The 16168-nt window shown below is 34.1% G+C and overlaps 3 protein-coding genes across 4 annotated transcripts in view; 2 read left to right on the top strand and 1 right to left on the bottom strand.

The window, feature by feature from the left end:
* LOC123310850 (midasin) overlaps nucleotides 1–1104 on the top strand; it is a 169482-nt gene extending 168378 nt beyond the window's left edge. Inside the window, exon 33 of the mRNA XM_044894531.1 lies at nucleotides 146–1104. Coding sequence (XP_044750466.1) covers nucleotides 146–1015 — 870 coding nt within the window. The 3' untranslated portion in view covers nucleotides 1016–1104. The remainder of the gene's footprint in view (nucleotides 1–145) is intronic.
* A 1923-nt stretch (nucleotides 1105–3027) lies between these two features.
* LOC123312068 (armadillo repeat-containing protein 2) lies at nucleotides 3028–14867 on the top strand. 2 transcript variants are annotated; one of them, XM_044896264.1, is made up of 14 exons: nucleotides 3029–3432; nucleotides 4054–4198; nucleotides 8720–8994; nucleotides 9087–9311; nucleotides 9372–9619; nucleotides 10221–10323; nucleotides 10389–10561; nucleotides 10614–10810; nucleotides 10864–11032; nucleotides 11095–11238; nucleotides 11460–11694; nucleotides 12182–12328; nucleotides 13728–13988; nucleotides 14406–14867. In XM_044896264.1, exons 1-14 carry the CDS (start codon nucleotides 3309–3311, stop codon nucleotides 14621–14623), a joined length of 2664 nt encoding a protein of 887 aa, XP_044752199.1. In that variant the 5' UTR covers nucleotides 3029–3308; the 3' UTR covers nucleotides 14624–14867. The 2 variants fall into 2 exon arrangements, with proteins under 2 accessions (XP_044752198.1, XP_044752199.1); XM_044896263.1 differs by having other exon boundaries at nucleotides 3028–3432; nucleotides 9087–9619.
* Nucleotides 14685–16036, bottom strand: LOC123312069. The gene has a single exon (XM_044896265.1). It carries the CDS (start codon nucleotides 15818–15820, stop codon nucleotides 15338–15340), a length of 483 nt encoding a protein of 160 aa, XP_044752200.1. The 5' UTR covers nucleotides 15821–16036; the 3' UTR covers nucleotides 14685–15337.
* Nucleotides 16037–16168: the final 132 nt, after the last annotated feature.

The following is a 16168-nucleotide window of genomic DNA, read 5'->3' as shown; positions in this document are numbered from 1 at the left end:
TTTTCTAGACCTATAGTGGGCCTAGAACTACATCGAAATGCTTTGTGAAACCTGATATAAAAATAGGAATAAACTGAAACTGCATTTTCCTGTATTCTGAACATTCTTTTCTTCAAGATCACTAAACTCGAATTTTATTTTTCAGCCTCCTTCTGACGTTGATGCTGAACAAACTTGGCAAAAAATATCTTCTGTTACATCTTCTTTAGCTCAAGAACTTTCAGAACAATTGACACTTGTTCTCGAACCAACTCAAGCTAGTAGATTGAAGGGCGATTATAGAACTGGACGGAGAATAAACATGAGAAAAGTGATACCTTATATTGCTTCGCAATTTAGAAAGGACAAGATATGGCTTCGAAGGACTAAACCATCGAAAAGGGAGTATCAAATAGTGTTAGCTATAGATGATTCATCTAGTATGGCAGATAATAAGTCGAAAGAAATGGCGTTTGAGAGTGTAGCGTTGATTTCCAAAGCTCTCACTCTGTTAGAAAGTGGTCAACTCTCAATTTTGAGTTTTGGTGAGCAGACGGAGGTTCTGCACAAACTATCGGATCAGTTCACTGAGAAAAGTGGTGTGAAGTTATTACAAAAATTCAAATTTGCCCAAACTAAAACTCGTTTAGCGAAAATGGTGGACTTCGCTACAGAAATGTTGAGTTATTCACAAACTCAAACCAACAGTTTAACTGCCAAGTTATTGATTATAATTAGTGATGGACGAGGAGTATTTTCAGAGGGAGAAACATTAATGAGGCAGGCTGTAAGAAGAGGAAAACTAGCGAATATTTTCACAGTATTTGTTATAATAGACAATCCTGATAATAAGCATTCTGTGTTGGATATTCGAATGCCAATTTTCAAAGATGGAAAACTGGAAAAAATAAGTAGTTATATGGATGTATTTCCCTTCTCATTTTATATTTTACTTAGAGATTTAGTTTCTCTGCCCAATGTTTTGAGCGATGCTTTGAGGCAATGGTTTGAAATGGTTTCTAACCTGGATAAATAGTTTATAAAATTTTATGTACAATTACAAATATGATATTCCAATAATGTTTTGTATTATAATTTGTTAATAGTAAAGATTTTGACGAAAAAGTGTCTCTTTGTCTAGCCCGTTCAAAATTTCTCATAAATCAATAAATACTAGATAGCAATGACTGCGTCCCTGTGTCCGGAAGATTGACAAACGCCTGCCCCGACTTTTCATAAACTCAAATTCTATCGTAAAACATATCGTATGTTGAAAAAACAATAAAGGTTTTATGCAGAGGTGCGTATTTTTTCACATAAGGTAGAACTCATCAAATAAAATCATAACAACAAAAATCGCATACATAAAACATTGATGATGGCGGAAATATCATCCCTCGAAGCCGAATGCAATACGGTTAAATTTAGAGTATTCAGTTTCTTTCCTGGACTGACTGAATCGTAAAGTACGCACGACTTGTCGACGGTTGTTACTTTTTACTTTCGTAGATTTTTTCAAAAATTCAACACAAATGGCAGAAATCTAGGAAAAAATTCTGAAGATAGTCGAGGATGAAGCATGAAGCAACATCAAGTACAACAAGAGCAACATAAGTTATCCACAGTAAAGTCTGGAAGACAATAAGGTAAGAACAATTTCACTCCTACTATAAAAGGGAAGCATTACAACTGCACAATAATTATCCGTGAAAATCAATCAATTCGTTCCATTTCAACAGATTTTTCAACCATCTACGCGTCGTCACTCGACTAGTACTGAAAGACCTGAAATTGAATTGCGTCTCAGAAGACGTACTAGAATGAGAAGATTTTTATCCCTACATCAATATCCCATACTGGCAGTACTCCGTACTTATGGAAGGCATTGAACCGGTGATGAGGCATGCAAACCATTTAACTAGATTGAAACAGCTTATATGATCTTCATAAAAATGAGTTTTCAAACTACGACACGTGTTTCGCTATCTCAATAGCATCTTCAGGTGGGTGAAGGTGAACTGAAATATTCGGTACCTTCAGTGAATGTCTCGCTCCTGTCACGTAACAACGAACCAATCGGAACTCAAGACTACGAGTTATAGGTTTCGATATTCAATCTTCTCTGCTCTATTCAGGATATGCATCACCGTCGAGCGGCGAGCTTAAATGTTGCGTTCTGAGTCGAAATATCCACAAGTCATCATTCAGGATGCCAAAGATATATATTCCATCGAAAAAGAGTACCTATATGCTGACCATGGTTCCAGAAGGGGGCGGGGGAAAAAAGCCTCCCCTTCGAGAAAAGTTTTTTTGGATATCGGAAAATTATTTTATTTCCGTCTTCAAACAAGAATTCGTTTCGTTTTTCAAACTAGAAAACTGATAGAAGTGAAATTGAGCAAACATTCTATGGGAGCAAAAAGTCCCTTCATAATTGCATGCAATAGATAGGAAAAGCCAAGCAAGAAACTTTTTCCTTATTCATATTACCATATTATACCATTGAAAAATTAATTTCAATACCTATACCTGATTCATTTTGAACAGATGAGGTCTCTTTTAATTTCTTGCAGAAAGTAACATCAATTTTTGAAAAAAAAATTAATCAACGTAACGTGAGTCATAGAGATTGGAATTATTATCTTCGAACTTGCATTTAGATATCATGCTGACATATTAAAGGAAACATTCCAAAAAAAATTTTTTTGCCTTCTCGCTCACGCTCACACTCAGGAGGGAAAAAAATATATGAAAGACCCACATCACTATTTTTTGACAAGGAATCGCCCCTTAAATTTTTTCGCAACTATTCATTCACACCCTATATATTATGTGTTTCGAATAAATAATCATTCATCTCCAATAATTCTGATTGTCCCTTCGTGAATCCATAACTCATAGGTGGCCCAAATGAGCCAAACGGCATTATTCTTTCAGTGTAACAAAAGGGGAAAAAACTGGGCCAAATGCTATTTGATGTTTTCCTCAACCTACTTAAATTTTAAATGACAACCAATGATGACAGGATTACATTACTGACCCACTGACACGTCTGAAAGACATGTGGAAATAGTCAGGTGTCAACGACTGAATGTTCACCAAATGGAAGTATACTAATATCGATTATTTTCTTGCATGTCTAGGAAAGCGTTTATTTTCTGGAATTAATCAATAGTTTTCCCTCAACAAGAACGACGTTTCCACGAAGCAGCGTCACTGTAGAACAAGTCGCGTCAAGTATCGCACCCCTAAGAAATAATTCTTTTGATGATGACTCTTATGAAAGTGAAAAGAATTTAACACAAGATTTTCGCTAAGTGCTGATAACTATGGATACTAAAAACCAAAATTTTCACATCAGTGGTAGCGGGAAATTCTCCACGTCAATCTTTGAACCGTCCCACAGGAAAACGAGCGCAGAAATAATCAACGAAGCTAGACACGCAATAAGAGGTAGATGCGATTCCATATAATTGATGCAATAAATTAATTTTGAAAAATATCTGCAGCGCATTCTTTTCCAAAATTTATATATCGCGGGAAAAGAACACATTTATGAAATATTTCAGAAAATTTTAAAAACTTGGTTATTAGGTATAAACCTATTAACCTAGTGAGTAAAATTAATATCTTCGGTATAAATCACTTTGTAGAAAAATGTTCGAACACTTAAACCTTCATTTTAAATTGCGCAACTTTTCATGTATAACCGAGAAGTTTGTGATGCACCCTCCACAGAGAGTGGAAGGTGGTTTAGTTTTTTGAACGGCAACGCATACTTTTTGTGCCAGAAATTATCAATTCCTTTTGACGCTCAAGATGGTGTTCTTTATTAACTATTCTTATATTATATGGATTATTTTTTATATTTTGTAAAACATATCGATACTTTTGTAGCAGTCTTGAATGTTTTTCCTTCCTTCAAATCTGTCGAGCGCATAAGAAGTTTTAGGATCTCTGGATAATATTATTTCTCGTAAACTATTCATAGTGTCCTTCAAAATTTAATTTTCTATCTAACGTTTATTCTTGCTTGGCGAGAAAAATAATGCAATCGAATCTTTGATATTCCAGAAATTCAACCACATCCTGACACCACTATGATAAATCCGGCAGTACATCCTCTTCAAACACAAAGGCCTTTCACTCCCAGGGAAAAAGAAAGGCATCTTTTTGGAAACAAATCCAAAACTGTTAATAGACCACCAAGCTCGTTCAGGTAAAATTCAGTTCTACGCGAACTTATTTTTTTAATGTTGACATAATAACCTACATGAAAACAAAGTTTTCCCAAATTGATTTTTTTTAACAATTTGGGTCCTAAATTCTTGTTTAAAAGACGTGTTCAGAAGAAGATTTTATTTCCATCAAATTCAGCGACCACAGCTACCCTTCAGAGTTTTGAAATTTCGACGCGGGCCTTAAATCATTTTAACATAATTTCGCGGAAGTTGTAAATTATATGCAATTCGAATTCCGAGGTTGAACTTCAAAGCTTTCTCAAAAATAGCACGAACCTAAAACCAGAAATTCCGTTTTCAATTTCAAATTTGTTCTTTGGAGTATCGACTCGACTCATGTGAAGTTGGCTCCGACTTTTTTCAAAAAAAATATTTTTTTGGGGTTCTTGGTAGATTTGAAAGAGCTCCTGAGGTCCTGCTTCAATTGTTGAACGGCTTTGGCAAATCGTGAATTGTTATGAAAAAACAAATTATAACTAATTTTACGCGACCTTGTTTTTTTTAGCAAAAATGAGTTCTGGTGATATTTTTCAATAGAACTGTAGAGTTCTGGATCATTTTTGGCGAATTTCTGCAAAAATCAAAAATTTTTTTTTGTGAAAAAAGAGATCTTTTAGCTTTCTTTAGAGTTCCGAGTAGCTCTGGGTGAGTTCTACAAAAGAGGTAATAGAGTTTTATCAAGAAGACAATTACATACTTTTCAATTCATCAGCTATAAGAAGATCAGAAATTGGATATTAACCAACATTTCGAATGTACGAAGAAGAGTTCTGATGAGAGTTAGGAGAAGCACTCTCGGCGAGTTTCACGAAATAGGTACTTATGTGAAGATAGCTTCAACGAAAAATTGTAACTTTTTATCAGCTACTTATAATAATTCGGTTGAAGACAAAAGTTTATCACAGTACAGTCCTGATGGAAGTTCTGAATAGCATTCCGTTAGTTCTACAAAATATATCAAGAGAGTTTCATGTAGAAAATTCAATTTATGAGCTAAAATTAGGTCGAAAAAACACCTTTTCGAATGCAGGCAAAAAATTATCTTAGAAGAGTTTCATCGAAAAAATAACACTTAGGCCCGGTACTTTCACGTGCGAATAACTAAATTTATTCGATAGATAAGTCTTATTCTTAGGATAAGTAAAAATGCAGTCTTTTCACTTTCAGATAGTGTTATTCATCGAATAAATCTGTCATTAAAACTCGTCAATAAAATTTTATTTGTCATAGATCGAATGTCGGTACGTCATTATTGGTTGAATTTTTAAGATTCTGGATGTATGGTTATTTTTTGTGTGATTTTAACGGAATATTTGCTTTCTAGTTGGAATTATAACAATTTCTACAATGAGGTCTCTTATTTTACATTAATCAGTGAAAAGTAGTATACCGTGTTTTCACAGAATTGTTATTCGTCAAATAATTTCATCTGAAAGCACCGAAATAAGGTATCTTTCAGATAGTGAATTATTCGACAGATACTTATTGACAGTGAATAAAATTTATTCGAAGGTGAAAGTACCGGGCCTTATAGTCATATCAACTTAAGGCCCAGTTGAAGGAACGTCTATTGAGATTTAATGCCCCATAAAATTTACCACTGTCATCGACTGTCTTCAATAAAGTTTTATTTTTTATATATAGGTAGTATTCTATAACATGTTTTTGCCGAGAGAAAACTCCGATAAATCTTATTAACGAAACGTTCTCACTAATCAGAATTCAACACGCGAACAAGCAATGACCTCTCCTTCTTATACACAATAGAAACATTAGATGATCTTTCAATGGAATTTATTAAGTTTTTTTGCTATGCAGTGCTTTACTTAATATTCAGTCGATCAGCTTTGTTCTCGAATTTCCACTCGAACGCATTACTGACATGCATGTGATCAGATATTATGGATTTTCACCACAGCCCTCTTAAGCACACTGTGTTAGATAAGAGCGATGTGTTTTCACTACCGAAAAAAAGGAGTAAAATCTTCTTTGTTTCCTTTATTTTAAGCTCATTCCACTGAAATTAAAAATTTTGTTCCCTGTTTTCGAGCATCTTCTAATTACATTTCCAATATTGGTTTCTTAAGGAATTCCTTGAAATTTCTTAGATCTTGTACTGGGTTTACGAAGAGTTTTCAAGAACTAAGACCTAAGAAACAAACATTTTTCATTGGCACATGGCATTAACGTGATCGTAAGCAAATTCGATTAGTTCCTTCCATGGGTCTTAGTTCTTAGGAACTGTGCGTAAAGCCACTATTAGCTTATTATGTTCTCAGGAAAACTGCATTCCTACACTCACCTTAGTCAATACTCTCGATGCATATACTCATTCATGAAAAATTTTGATTCAATGGGATCTCGATACCTAAGTAGTCGTAAAGAGAATGTTTGCAAAATTTCATGAAGATCGTCTCAATAGAAAATAAACCAAAATTCTGTACACGAGAAACTATCTGCCAGATATCAAAACGTGTTATGAACTTGAATTAACTCTCAAAAGTTCCTGACTTCTCTCCTCGCCAGTGCCCTCATCATTCTATTCCATACATATTTTCAAAATAACATAAACTGTAATATAATAACTTTTAACCTTTTTTCACTTTTCAAGAAAGTCTAACGACCTTAGTCTTCCGGTGCTTGTCCTTTCATTATTTCTCAAACACGACATTACTGAATAGCTCGAAGCAATTATTTTTGCCATTGTGTTAAGCTTTCATATTGATTAATGATACACCTACTTCGTATTTGAAACCATAACTCACCATACTACACAGTCTGTAGTTTATCGACTTCAGCGAATCATAATGAGGGGGTGTATTGTCTGGAAAAACGAAAACGTTGACCTCGACCGTAGAAATTTTCCGTTATTATATTCAAATGAATTCCATGAAGAAGTCAATCGTATATTTATTATATGCCTCTATTCATTTTTTGCCTTTTCATGTCTGGAAGTGATTCAGCCTCTTTACAAAAATCGGCTTGCAAATTGCAATTCATTAATAAAACGCAAAAATCACATAAAATACTGTTGGATAATTTCTTCTGAAAATATATCATCATTCCCAAATCGGAAATACCTTCGGAGTGATGTCTCACTCAACCCACATTTTCTATTAAAAATTAAAATGTATCCCCCACCTATCAAATATTAACGGATCTGAAAGATATCAACAATTAATAATAATTGTCCTTTTTCAGTTTAGGACAATAACATACCTACTCAGTTAGTCTATGACTCCGTATCAGATTATCAGGAGAACTCTTTTCGAATACACTAGATGTGATTTTCAGTTGTTGCTAAATGAATTCTTCAACTGATATACAGGAACTCCCTGTATTTTACTGCAGATTTAGAAAGCATAAGACCAAATATATATGGTGCAATGAGATTTTGGCTGTGGATACTAGAATATTGTGAATCTATCATAATTATTCAAAACTCTACTGGGTGTTCGAAATGAGGCAACAACAAGCAAGTCAAATAAACTTAGTCTCATTTTCACCATGATTTCTAAATCTGCAGTAAAATACAGGGTGTTGAGTTCCCTGTTGAAAAAAAATTCGAAAATTTCATGGCTTAAGCGCAATCGAGATGCGCGTCACCGGTGAAACACCTTGTATAAAGATTACCTATATAGGGCCTGTTCCGATATTGCTGGTTTTACTGGCCAGCAATCGAATAACAATAGAACTCGAACGACTGGGCCAATAGGCATCGTCTCTGAAATACTGACAGTACTGTTCAGGAATATCGGAATAGACGGTCTGTCTAAAGATGAGGGCCGAATTGAGTCCGCGCTTAGCAAAAAACGTTTCACTATAAGAAGACTTCGGTTTTTCTTTACATATTGGAGATTATAAAACTCTATTGTCTTCGCCTGGGTTTCTATCTGGAGGGGATTGAATCGGACATCATTTCATACTGGGTAGCGCTCTGTGTAACTGTATAGTACTCAGAAGTACGCTGTGTTACTGGATAGTACCATTGAGTATCAAACAATCAAACCCATGGGTTTGTACTGAGTACAATGATAGTACTCAGTAGCGCTTGCCAGTATTGAATAAGGGTCTATCAATTCCAAACGTTATCCATCGAAGAAAAAGCTATGTTGTCCTGACGAGGTCGAATGAGACCGAAACCATGGTCAGCATCTGCTTTTCTTCGATGGAGCGTACACCACTTTGGGCCCTGCCGATGGCAAATTGGCTAGTTCAATTGAGATCGGAACACTTCTTGATATTATTCATATCAGCGGCTGGGTATGCATCTGAATTAATTCTTATTATTATAAAATGAATTCACACAAAAATACCACTTCTACTGCGAGCATCTTGGGAAATATAACTTATTCCTGTAATTCCCTAAAGAAGTATTCGATTTTGTCGAATATCAAGTTTGGAAATAGAATTTACGCAACTTAAATTTCAAATGAAACAGCGAATGCTTAAATTATCCCAATGAGCTTTTCACAGTCGAATTTTTGCGTTATTTACAGTTTACGATACCTCCAGAATGAAACGGATCTACCCACTAACAATTTACCAGAAACAAACATGATACTTTCCCCATCAATGCTTGCCACCGCAGCGAGATCCAGCGAGGGCGAAGCTTTCAGCTTGAGGCACAGATCGAATTCCGTATCAGAGATAAACGACGACAAAATTTTCAACATAGGGGTGAAAGATTTACCAATGAGAAAAGTCAGGCTTCCTTCCCTAGAGAGACCATTTCCAAAGAGAAAACTATTCAAGAAGAACTCCTTGGACAATTGTGAGTACCTCACCTATTTTCATCGATCTTTGCAGATCGTCAATCACTCCATGGCAATCGTTATCAAATAAAGGGTTCACTATTGTTTACAGTGCCAGAGGAAGCTGAGGAAGTGAAAGCCCCCCAGTTCCGAAACGCCTACAGCTCTCCCGAAGAAAAAACCGAATACAATCAATCCAAGTTCGACTCGCCTTTCGGCAGACCCTCGAAAAGACAAGACCTCGCTAAATGCCTGCTCCTCGGTCCCCAAAACTTGGAGAAGATATTCGACAATAGACAGATTATCGAAAACTCGACCACGCTTTTCGTGGAAAAAGGTTACTTTAATAAGGAACTAAAGAGCAACGAATCTAAAAAATTACAAACCTCCATTTCAGTATTGGATGCGAAGGACAAGACTGTGGACGATATCTTGCAGTGTCTGAACATGGAGGCGGGCAGAGGCGCAAACGAGGAAACTGTTGTAAGGTTGCTCTCAGAGATGTACGATTGTATGGAGAGGCAGAAGATGCTGGACGTTAAGGTCACTTCTAAAATGAAGATACAAATTCTGAAGTGCCTTTATAAGTATGTGGAGTCAACAAACCAAGTTTTGCTCCTGAGTTTGGCGAGGATAATTCTCGCGGTAAATACTATTATGATATTTTGTCCATTAGAAAGTTGATTATAAAAATTCTGGGCCTACGAAGAAAAGTTCAACCTATAGACTAAACTACAAAACGGGTGTCCCTATACCTACACTAATATACAAAACGATTCAGGTGACGATCAAATCAACCAATCTACGTGTGAAAATATTTTGTTCTAAAGATATGTTAAAAATTCAGAAAACTCTTAAGTGGAAATATGTGGATGTTGTCATTGGTGTAACCAATTTTTTGAGGGGGGGTGGACAGGCCAATGTAGTTTTATGTATAGGTACTTGCTCGAAAATTCAGTCGGTTTTCAGTATAAAACAGAAAAAAGTTCAAAAGATGTCTTCATATTTGTTGTAGGGACGTACTTTTAGACGAGTGTCGCTTTGCCGACTGAAGTTTTTGTTTTTGAAAAAAGTTACAAAGCCAAATTATTTTTACCTTCAAAAGCAGTCCTTTCGCTTCCCAGATTTTCGAGAACTATCTCTTGATAAGGGTTAAATTTTTAAAAACTCGAATAATTAAAGAAAAAACCTAAGACTGTAATATAGATTTGAGGAGCCAAAAATTATCCAAACCTAAAATTTCCAGCTCAAAGTGACTGGTAACAATTTGAGCGGAGTATGCAAACTGTTGTTCAAAGTTGCAAAGAACGATTCTAACGATCACCTCTTTTTAGAGAAAAATATCTTGGGTAAGTTTTCGGTCGCATATTATTCGTGGATCCTGTGGAAACATTTTTCAAAAGGTTTCTTCCAGAACTTCTCCTCGATGCTCTTGGTAGGTCTAGTCCTTTGGACGATTCAGAAGCCTGCGTTTATGGTTATGGGGCTGTAAAGTTCTTGTCGATGAACAATCAGCTTCAACAAAAAATGATATCTTTGGGAACGTTGGATCTTATGGCGCTGCACATGAAAATTATCAATGTTGCTGTAAGTTGATCATCAATTCAGTAAATAACATATGATGAGTGTTTTCCAACAGAAAATTGACAAAATAACGATGACCGAACAAACGAGGCATGTCTTATTTCAACTAACGGGTGCACTGAGAAATTTAGCCTCAGATGATGCAATCTATGAGAGATTTAATGTGAGCAGAGCAACATCAGAACTATGCGTGACCATGGAATTGTTCTTTGAAGATCCTGATGTTATAAGTAATATATCCAGGATTTTGAGGTGATAATACCTAATTGGCAAAGTAAATCAATTACCCTCATTTTCGGTTCCAGCATTATTTCTACGAGTGAGAGTTGCTGTAATAAGATTATAGAGAAGAAAGACATATATGAAATATTTATTAAATTATTCGAAAAATACTCAGGAAATGAAGAGATCATAGTGAGATTGACTTATACTATGGGCAATATTGTCGCAAAAATTGACAGTACTAGAGAAAAGGTAAAGTAAAATTTAAAAAAAAATCAATGGACTATGCATATAAGTAACACATTATTTTTCAGTTCTTTCACGAGAACAAATCCATTGACAGTTTGTTGAAACTCTGGAAAATATACTTAGAAAGAACACTGAAACTTTGTTCTTTGAAAATGGATGATGGTTCTGAGAGTGATGATGGAAGATGTAGCGAAGATGTTATGATAAAAGTAAGCTCCTTTAAGCTCTAAGGCCCTGTTGTTCAATTCGTGATTAAAGTTAATCCTGGATTAATTTTGACATTCCCATTCAAATCTGTCACGTTATTCCAGGATTAACTTAAATCTCGGCTTAAACCAGAATGGAACAACCGAGTGAAAGAATTATTTCTTTAAAAATTTTCTCATTTCAAAGAAATTCTTCTATATTCCAATGCGAAAATTTTTTGTAGGTACTGAGAATAGTTGCCAATATAGTTATCAACCCTGACATAGGCAGAGAAGTGAACGAAAAGTATGGAATAAAACTGATAGACGAGTTCCTGAAGGTTTTGATCAGCAATCCTTTCAAGAAAAATCAGGAACTTGTTCTGGCGATTTTAGGTACCTTGAACAACCTTTCCTTCTACTATATCACAGAAACGGAGCAGGATGTGTTTCATGTGAGACAAGTAGATATAATAGAAGGTGCGTATATGTTTGAAAAACAATCTCCTATTGCTCAATTATAGCCATATATAACTTTTTTCATTTTCAATTTTCTTCACAAACGTTAATAATTTCGTGGTTGGGTTACCTATACAGGGTGTTTCACCTAAAGTGGCCACTAAAAGAATCTAGAGAACCGAACGAGATTTTTTGTGAATCATAATGAAGGCCGGTACCTATTCAATTAAAATATTATATGTGGTACTTCCGATTATACCGGAAGTTAAGCCGAACTTTGTTATTTCAAATGGACAACCTATATCTACTTTATTATATTTTTATGTTCTCCACAAAATTTCAACTACACGGTTTATTGGAACTTCCCATACATACAATTTCGGGCAGAATCCAGAATCCAAAAAAATGTAATAAAATATAGAGTGTTCCAATTCAAAAGAGAAATGTGTCCTTTTTAAAGAATTTTATGACAAAAACTACATCTTCAATTAATCCTTATTTTTTCAAGGAATTTCGGAATATACAAAATCAACCAATGACGAGTATGTCGTGGAAGCAATGAGAATCTTAGGAAATCTTTCCAGATCAAAAATAACAATATCCTATACAGTGAAGAATAACATTTTTCAAACTCTAATTGAATTGCTAGATCACAGTGAGTATTTATGGACCTTCTATAATTCAACAGCTTATAAATTGATTTTTCTTGTAAGCAACTGGAATGAAAGATTCGTTATTCATCTCATTCTCTATATACAGAGTGATTCATAAAATAGATGTCTGTACCTATGAGGGGTTGATTTGAGTTTGTTTTTTTTTTTTGACAAACTATATATGTGTTACAGATTTCAACCGATCATATATGTACAGGGTGGGCAAAATTGGTGATACCTGAATTCCAACTTTTTCAACCCAACGAGATAAAGGAAAATGCATGGCACATTACGGTCGTCTTTTTTCGAGAAACTAATAATGCCATCAACTGCATTACCATATCTTCTTTTGTTTTCGAGTTATAGGTCAAAATTAAAATTTCAACTTTGGTCATTATCACCGTTTCTGTTCAAGCTAGGATGTTGAAATGGTGGCATTATACAGACACTTTTTTGATAGCAATCCAGTGGCGTACTATGATTTTTTCCAACAGGTATATTTGCTGAGCTATAAGATAAAAGATGTATTTTTCTTATGAATACAGTAGTTTAAAATTACTTAAAAAGAGTAAAAAGACTGAGGGTGATGTATGATGTATTTCTAAAACGGTTAAAAAATGGCGATTCTTTCTTAGTAATTTCAAACCACTGATGTTTTCATAAGAAAAAACACAACTTTATGGTATAGCTCAGCAAATAAACCTGTTGGAAAAAATTATAGTAAGCCAATGGATTGCTATCAAAAAAATGTCTGTATAATGTCTTCATTTCAATATCCTAGCACAAACAGAAACGGAGATAATGACCAAAGTTGAAATCGCCCAAATTTTAATTTTGGCCTATAACTCAAAAACAAAAGGAGATAGAGGAATGCAGTTGATGGCATTATTAGTTTCTCGAAAAAAGACGACATGCATAGTACATTAATTTTTCTCTTTTTTGTTGGGTTAAAAAGTTGTAGTTCAGGTATCACCAATTTTGCCCACCCTGTACGAGTACAGTGAGGGGTTGGAAAAATTTGGTTTCAAGTGTTTAATGGTTAACATTTCTGGCAAATTTGTCCCTACGCTATACCTACATTACCTATCAGTAACTGATTAAAAATCAAAATTTTCGGATTATTTTATCTTTGAAGGGGTCTATCTAGACAGGCGATGAGAATTCGAGAAAAACTTATATGACAAACAATCCTAACTTTTGGCTAAGGAATGTAAAGATACTTTTATTTATGAACCATCTTGTATTTTATTTTTAGTCAAAAAAAAAGGATTAAATAGGACCAGAAATTGGGGGATAATCAATTACATAGTCCAAGTAGTGTTTTAGTTGAGTTCTAAAAATGTGAAATTTCTGGCCCTATATCACTCTCCTTTCCCATTGAAAACAATTCGAATATTTCAGGTGAAAATCGCATCCTGAAAACGACACTGGGAGTTTTCGTCAATCTGATGGCAGACAATAAATCGAGAACTTTGTTCAAAAAAAGAGGAGGGGTCAAAAAATGTATTTCAATTTTGGAGAAATATGGACAAAGCGACTGGTTGATGGGAACTTTAGTATGTCAAGCTTTGTGGAATTATGCCATCGATTGTATGGATCTGTATGAATTATTTTCTGAGGATGAAATACAAAAGCTTCTTGTTCTTCTTGCGGATTATCTGGGTAATTCAGAAAGTTTCTTTAGCATCTCAGTATTATTTTTCTGGAAATTATAGAAGACATCAGACATTCTGACTCTCCTTATTCATTTTGGAACTGCCTATTAATCGAAAGTAAAGAAAAATATCCCAAACAATAAAAATGCTCCAAAAAACAACAGAGGCGAAAACTATACCGAGTGTCCCATATGGAAAAACAACAAAATTTTATCGAAAAATATTCGTCCATGTCTACTGAATGAAGTGTCTGTTTCCTTGAGCCATAGATAAACTAATTATTTGTCTATGCCTCGAGCTATACTAGGAAAAGAAGTTCTCTCTACCCTCACTTTCATGATGTATCAGACACATCAATTCAATATCAAATCCATATTGCGAATTTATATTTTTCGAGTCTTTGCTCAACACTATTTTCTTGCAGATGATGAAAAACTATTTGGCATCAAAGATGATATTGAGGACTCGGATATCTACTCCAGTCAAGAATATATGATCTGGGACGAATTTGCAAATGTAGCCACTAATTTATTGGAAAAAATCGAATATTTTTTGGACACTTTTGACCAAATAGATTTAGAGAGCAAAGTAGAAGTGAAGAAAATAGATAACAGCACAAATTTATCATTCGCTGCTTGGTAGTTGACAGCAACAACAACAACAACCTTAGATTGGAATTAGTTATGTAAAAGAACAAGATATATCTGTTTCAACTTTTTTATAATACTAATTATAATTATTTCAGTCTTGAATTATTTGTGTAAAATCAATATTTTTACAACAAATAAATGGCAATAATAAATTTATTGGTGATTCCTTTATCTGCAATTTTTAACGAAAAATATGGTTTTAAAAAGAGAATTATATGATTTTCACTAACATGAGTTGTCAAACCACAACACATGTTTTGCTATCACAATAGCATATTCAGGTGGGTGAAGGTGAACTGCTGTCAACTCATGTTGATGAAAATTGTATAATTCTGTTTTTCATTCAATTATGGATTGACTTCGAGTATTAGCCACATCAAAAAAATATGGTCATTCAAGAGTTGAATTATTTACGTGAAAACAATATCTCCTTAAAAACAATTGTATGGTCAACTTAATAATAATGATCTACAACATACTTCTATGAGTAAACTAACATATTATAAAAATATGAATATAGATGAAAAAAGAAATATTCTGTTAAAAAAAGAATTCAATAATTACATAAGCTTATTTTTGCCACATAGATTTTCATTTAAATTCTCAATAAGATCCAGAATATATCATTTAGAAATTATAATTATGTGACTTCAACAAGTAAAAATATGTAAACAGTATAAATTATACTTATATTCAGGAACATGTATTATTCAAAATCTTCAGGCATTTTTCCAATTATGGTTCGTACTTTCTCAAGAATAATTGTATTTTTACAATAACATGTTTCTTCAGTATATGGAGGTGCCATTGATACATGATTATCAATAATAATAGTTTCACCATTTTTCCTAGCATTAATATAATGGGTTTTAAACCACTTGAGAAGTTTTTCACCTCTTTGTTCGATATTTTTCCAATCTCCTATATCTCTAGGTGCAGGTTTTTCCAAAAAAGTATGATCCACCACTTCTTTCGAGAGTTCCTCAAAAGATTTAATGGATATATAAATGAACATACGTATTTTAGTGTCATCACACAAAACCACTGTTTTATAAATTGGATCTATAACAAAAACTATTCCTTCTATAAACTTGTTTTCAATCGTTTGTACCCTAACTTTTTTCCCCACTAGGCTCTTCATATAAAAGACATCATCACTGATTACTTCAGCAGCCTTCTCCTGATCCATCACAGCTTCCCTAATTATCACTGGATGATAATTTGCCCAAATTGTTTATATCAAAGAGAAAAACAAGAACTCAGACTAGTATCAAAGAGAAGCTTTGCTCTTTGCTAGTTATAAGTAAATCTGTTTTCAAAACGCGATCAACAAAAACATTCAAAACAACATAACCATAACATTAGTGATCTGCAAAGATATTACTATTATTATATTATATTGATATTATTATTATTGTGTAATATCTTTTGTGATCTGTGACCATAACCATAGATATGTCTAATCCATAGACATCAAAATCAAAACCACTGAATAAAATCAAAACAAATCTATGCTCTCATCTTTGACCCGCTAATC

This window comes from Coccinella septempunctata, chromosome 4, assembly GCF_907165205.1.
Source record: "Coccinella septempunctata chromosome 4, icCocSept1.1, whole genome shotgun sequence".
Lineage (NCBI taxonomy): Eukaryota > Metazoa > Arthropoda > Insecta > Coleoptera > Coccinellidae > Coccinella > Coccinella septempunctata.
The sequence above is the reverse complement of the archived record's forward strand: the minus strand, read 5'-3'. Positions and strand labels throughout refer to the sequence as shown.

Coding starts and splice junctions, on each gene's coding strand:
- LOC123312069 (XM_044896265.1), bottom strand. CDS start 15,820: ATGGATCAGGAGAAGGCTGCTGAAGTAATCAGTGATGATGTCTTTTAT.
- LOC123312068 (XM_044896263.1), top strand. CDS start 3,309: ATGGATACTAAAAACCAAAATTTTCACATCAGTGGTAGCGGGAAATTC. Junction 3,433..4,053: donor AGCTAGACACGCAATAAGAG/GTAGATGCGATT, acceptor TTGATATTCCAG/AAATTCAACCACATCCTGAC. Junction 9,620..10,220: donor TGGCGAGGATAATTCTCGCG/GTAAATACTATT, acceptor TAAAATTTCCAG/CTCAAAGTGACTGGTAACAA.